The sequence below is a fragment of the Fusarium mangiferae genome (genome assembly GCF_900044065.1).
Source record: "Fusarium mangiferae strain MRC7560 genome assembly, contig: FMAN_scaffold006, whole genome shotgun sequence".
In the NCBI taxonomy this organism is placed as follows: Eukaryota; Fungi; Ascomycota; class Sordariomycetes; order Hypocreales; family Nectriaceae; genus Fusarium; species Fusarium mangiferae.
The window spans coordinates 953,617-959,798 of NW_024573926.1; the positions used below are offsets into that span (position 1 = coordinate 953,617).

Consider the following 6,182-nt stretch of genomic DNA (forward strand, 5'->3'; position numbering starts at 1 on the left):
GTTGATTCAGTTGTTCGGGCACTTAAAGATGGTATAAGGATACTGATGTTGGTAGGATCGCTGACTTGTCTTGCTATCATCTTTCTCTCGTCCTCTAGCATCGAATCTATATACATTTTTACAATAACGAGCCACGAATTCCATCATTTCTGAATGCGATGAATACGTTGACAAGGCTAGAGATGTCGTTAGCCGAGTTTTTGGATGCTTATCCCAGTGTCAGGGAAGACTTTGGTTGGTTGTTAAATTCCCTAGGCTGCGTGGCCCTGGAGATGGAATGCGATCAATACGAGATGACTTTGACGGCAACCAATTACATAGAGAACCAACAATCAAATTGCCCTTGTTTTTATGAATAAAATAAGAACACAAAGGGGTTTCAGGTTATAATTAAGCTTGTTTTACAAGGGTGGCTTCGTTCTGTTCACTATCATGACTGTTAACCTAGACCTGCAAAGTGATGTTACCAGTTACTGACGAGAACAAGATTCTTTGAACAGCTCTAAATGGCACACTGCCTCTGACAGCCTCGGATGACAGCATAATTTCAGCACGGGAAAAAGGATCGGCACAAGTAACAAGGCATCCGGAGCCGAGGTGGCGATGGTCCTCACGAGATGAGGGCATTCACATGGACACGTAGCAGTCGCAAGATTCTCGTACGTGTTGTTCATACCTCGAAACACCACATGATGCTGTCTCGATATTGACAGCTGTAGGGATTTCTCATGATCGAAAGGCGTGTGAGACAAAAGTGTACTCAGACCCTGACTTGATCGATTGAGGCAGACGATTAGGGTCGGAACGCCATCATAGCATCAGAAGCGTGACCTAAAATTGGTCACGCAAAGGGCAATAAATTTATTATATTCGACCTCTCGGTTGATTTCTTTAGCGAGTGCAAACCTGGCGCTTAGATCTGAGGCTGAGACATAGTCTGATTGCTCCAGAGGCAGCAAGACATGTGAGTTCGACTTGGGTAGAGAGAGACAATGAAGTTATCCCGACTTCTCTTGTGTATCCGTGGGCGCCTCAGCAGGTAGTCTCACAGCGGCGGAGCATTGTACTGCCACCCGCCAGCCGCAGTTTTCTAGCGCACCGTGACTATTGGATCGTCTGTTGTAAATTTATCTCACCTACCTACTGTACCGTCGATTAATACACGGTGCTCCGTTATCGTGACTTACCAGGAAAGGGAAACGGGCCGTCAAGTGTGAATTGTGTCCCCCCAAAGCGCCTTCACCGATGTTCAGAGTTCGAGGGTGATTATTCTCGCTGTGAGACTCGGAGATGAATGGGGTATCATTGTCGCTGAAGGGTGTATGTGAGTCAGTTGAGGGCTTGTTGGTGTTGCATTGATGCGGCCGAGATGCTGTACATTTGAATGTGAGTGATAAGTGACTGACCGTGGGGAACAAGTTGAAGACGGTGAGCAATGGGGAAGAATTTCAAATTAATTGAACAGTAAGATGTAAGCATCTGCTAGAGAAAATAACAACCAAAGACTATTGTTCATATCAATAGAAAGTGTATTCTCATAAAATCTTATGCTGATATGTCAAGCTCGTGAGTTGCTGAAGATACCCAAGGCTAAGGTAGAAGACGAATTGCCAAGTCAGGGCGTCGTGTGGTTTGCATGATCACCGCCAGATCTACCGTTTGAACCGTATCGACTGCCGTTGAAGATGAAATATATTAAAAGAGCCAATAAATAATTCGCATTCATTTTAAAATCCGTAAAAGAAATAATAAAAAACGGTGCAGTTCCTGTTCTGCCTTCATCAACCACACAGCACCGGGTTCCCGGGCCTCACCGCCCACTGTGGTCGCTTTAACAGGCCTTGCACGGTCATATGGGCACTCAACTTGCTTCGTTGTCATCCCATCCTCCACTCCCTCACAGACAAAGGTCTCCTCGGCATCCATCACTTTCACTTTGACGCGCACACCCCATCCCATCCCATCCCATCCCATCCACCCACCATCTCTAATAATAAAGAGAGGCCTGTCGATTCATACCATAAACCCCAACGTATAGCAAATAAAGATGGATGTCTCTTGCTTCCCCGGGCTTACATGAGACACTCTCCAGATACAACACAACACCAGAAAAACAATACCTACACTACAGTAACTTACAGAGAGACCTCCACTCCATTTCTCATGTTTCAACCCGCTTGCTTGTCGCACTCTCTGGCCCTTCTGTTTGCCTATCACGGGTCAACAAACAGCGCCCTCATATGCGACGAGCCGTTTTTGAAGAAGGAAAAAGAAACTCCTCAAAGACATTGCATTACATGACAGACGGCGGATATGTCTCTGTTTACCAAGTAGTCAGCTTCCATCCTCATAATGGCTTGCTTTGTCCTACATGCAATGCTACGTGATGACCAAGGCCAGGCCCATCAATGCACGACTGTCAAGTGCCAATGTCAATTGATGATGAATCTAGTGACTTCTCATCTGAATTTCTTCTTTTTTTTTCATTGCTTCTTTGTTGCGGTCAAGTAGCCACGTTCTCTGTCTGGTGCTCACCAGATCAAAATCAAGTTTGGCCGATGGCCTTTCTTCTGTTGCCACGACATCACCGCCTCGTATCGTGATATAGCCATATCTATCACATTGACTGACTGCCTAGCTTAGGTGTTCCTTCATCGTCTGATATGCTTTCAGGCTCTCACAAAGGCTCCTGTTGAGATTATCGGGCAGCATCACGGACCCCTACCTACTCATGAATCGATTCGTACATGGCCAAGCTCTGTCATTAATAGACTTGTGATAGATCTCAGCCACCACAGCTTGCAACATGCACGCTTTTAGCCTGAATCCCTGCTGATGACTTCCGAGTGCTATTGTCCAGGCATTATGCTTGATTATTGATAAATTATATCTCGTAAGTAACGTACCGTTCACCGACGTCGATCTGTCAGCCACAGCCCCCGCGAAGCGCAACCCGTGACTTGCATCGAACGGGCATGTCAATAGATCTTCTCTCATCTCTCATTCATATGTGAACTTGTTGATAATGCTCCAATCATCTTGACCCATCATCTCACGAGAGACAAATGTCCAAACGGACGGCCTTCCGGGCGCTTCATGTCGCTCCCCGTCTGCAAGCAGGAAAACCAAGCAAACCTGATCGTCGATGCGGGGGTGATCCTGGGGAGGGACTGCAGGCGATAGTTTGCTTCTCCTGTGTGTAAGACAGCGGCAGACGCAGCTGTAGGAGCTGTTACAGTCACCTCCGCCGAGTCGAACAAACATGGCCTCGTCTTATGTGAGTGTCGTCCTCGTGGACCGCCTTGTGCACATCGAAGCTGGAGCAACCTTTTACTGTAACACAGGTGGCTGGCTTTGACATTGACAGGCCAAAGTTCAGGTGCCAAGGGTCGATGTAGTTAAGCCTTCGCGGGTTTCCCCTGAAGGACACGCATCTTGGCTTTGTTTGCAAGATCTTGGAAGAGTTTAAATTAATTAGGGGTGTGTACTTCCTCGCCCATTCTTTGTTCATATGGGAAGACCGTCTTGGACTCCAGAGGACGAATATTTGAGCCAATGAGATATAGAATAGATTATAGAAAAGCCTGGTGTTGGCTTGAATTTTTCCATTGGATTTCTTTACCAACTCTTGCATCTGCATGATTATAATTAACTATGTGCCAAGCTGGATTCAGTTGGTGATAGTGCGCCTAGTCCTCCAAAATCGAGTCATCAGTCATGAATTAGTAGACAGCAAATGACACGAAGTATGAGTCAATACAAAATTATCGATCATCGAATAGGAAAATGCCAATCTCAGTCGAGTGTCTTCATATGGAAATGACAGTGACGCCCCATGAGTCACTGTCGATTTCGGGTTAATGAACCTGATTCTGCTCACGTAAGGAATCATCTCCCGAGCAGAGACAGTGGAGCTCGCCACTCCAACAACACCACGATAAAAACATAACCATCTCTCCATTCCCATTGATTTTACCAGTTACAGACCATAGCCATTATTTTGAGGCTGAATTGCAACGTTCTTTACGTCCGCGGAGTTTGGGTTCCTTTCGCATCAATCGCTAGTTTCAACTTCAACCATCGCCAAAATACCACCATTAACTGGCCAGCAACAGCCCACCTCTAAAAACGTCATGATCTCTACCAAAAAGTCAGGCTCGCCACAGACCCGTAAACAGGCTGTGGCTGAAGCCTCTTCCTCTAGAGTCGTCACAAAGCCTGTACCAGAATCGCAGGCTCAGGATCCTAGGACATATCAGATCGACCAGCTGCGGCGACGCTATTCGCCAAAGGAAACCACTGCACCAGACGGTGCGACTTCATTGCTGTTCAAGATCAAGCCCTCGGACCCTGACTTTCCATTTGAGCTGGCTGCCCTCGAGTGTGATCTCCGTGTTCCGCAGGCATATCCGGATGAGAAGCCGGTGTTGCATGTGAAGAATAAGGACATCCCAAGGGGTTTTGGTATCAATATCGAGAGAGGATGGGATGGGCTCGTGGAAGAGAGACCTGGGGCTACGTTGCTCGCTCACACACGAGAGTTGGACAAGAATTTGGAAAAGTTTCTGTCTGAGCAAAAGGCCGAGACAGTCAAACTCGTGACTTTTAGAGACACGAGGCATGTGGAGACACAAAAGCCTCAGGCAAACGAGCCAGTACAGTCCAAGCAGGTTTCTGAACCAACTCCGCCAAATCCTGCTCCCACGCCCTTCAAGTACGTTCCAGAGCCGTCGTACACGAGAGACGAAATCGCCGCCGCAAAGGAACGACGTGCTCTTGAGATTCGTCAGCTCGAGGCGCGTATGAAGAGGACACCCGAGTATCGCCGTTCTCCTGACGGCGTCGTGTACACGCTGCCGTTGCAACCACTGAAGCGCTCGGAACTCCCACCAGGACTGCAGTCTGTCAGGAGTCTTCACCTGATTATTCCGCTGATATATCCCCTGCAGAACCTCCGCATTCAGCTCAATAATGTCGAGCCTGAAGATGCGGAGCCTGTGGAGGACCTATTATGCGAAAAGGCAGCTGAGCAACAGCAGATGTCTCTCATGAGTCATCTCAACTACCTCGCACAAAACATCCACAAACTGGCGAAGCAAGCACAGGCACAGATACCCAAGGTCGAACCAGCAACACCGGTACCTGAAGATCAAACCCAAGATACAAAGGAAACAGTGTCAAAGTCTGAAGATAGTCATATTCAGGTGATCCCACGACCCCCTGAGTGGAACCACGTCGATGGAGATGAATCTGAAGACAGCTCCAGCTCTGATGATGCTGATGAAGGCGGTGCTGTATTAGAGAATGAGGAGAAGGAACCGCAGGTCTCCATGCCAGGTGAAACCCCTGAGCGTGGTACCATGCTGTCGTTTCCGTCTATTGAGTTGCACGGTATTGAAATACTTCAGCTCTCCATCTTGAGTATCAGTGTGAAGTGCGAACGATGCAAGACAGTCAACGAGGTCACGGGCCTAAAGCCAGACGTCGAGAAGACGTCGAGCTGCAAGAAATGTGCAACGCCGTTTGCCGTCAAGTATCGACCTACTCTGGTTCATGAGCATTCTACTAGGGCCGGGTTTCTTGATCTCGCTGGATGTAAAGTGGCAGATATGCTTCCTAGCACATTTGTCCCAATCTGCGAGAGATGCTCGACTCCAGCTCCTGGTCTTGTCTCAGTAAGGGGTTCATCTGTCACCAATGTCTGCCGAGACTGTCATGGTCATTTCACTTTCAAGATCCCTGAAGTCAAGTTTCTCTTCATCACTCCTGGTTCACGCCCTCCTCCGACCGCAGGGCCGCGACGGAAGCAGGAGAAGCTAGGTCTTCACGCGGGAGAGCAGCTCCCAAACAAGGGCGCATGCTCGCACTACCGAAAGTCCTACCGATGGTTCCGTTTCTCATGCTGCAGCCGGGTTCATCCCTGTGACAAGTGCCATGATGATCAAGAAGATCATATCAACGAATGGGCCAACCGTATCATCTGCGGCTGGTGTAGTCGCGAGCAGAACTATTCTTCAGCGGTTGAGGCGTGTAGATACTGCGGCCGATACCTAATAGGCAGAAAGGGCCGGGGATTCTGGGAAGGAGGGAAAGGCACTCGCGACAGGAGAATGATGAGTCGGAAGGATCCGAGAAAGTACAAGAGGATTGGTGGTTCGGCAGCTAAAGACAAAGAGGCCTAG

At 48.3% G+C, this 6,182-nt stretch overlaps 1 protein-coding gene across 1 annotated transcript; it reads left to right on the forward strand.

Annotated features, from left to right (window-relative positions):
• Nucleotides 1–4,133: 4,133 nt before the first annotated feature.
• On the forward strand, nt 4,134–6,182 carry FMAN_03049 (uncharacterized protein; the record flags this gene model as incomplete). Its single annotated transcript, XM_041831817.1, has 1 exon — nt 4,134–6,182. The coding sequence occupies one exon, from the start codon at nt 4,134–4,136 to the stop codon at nt 6,180–6,182; it is 2,049 nt and encodes a 682-aa protein (XP_041682343.1).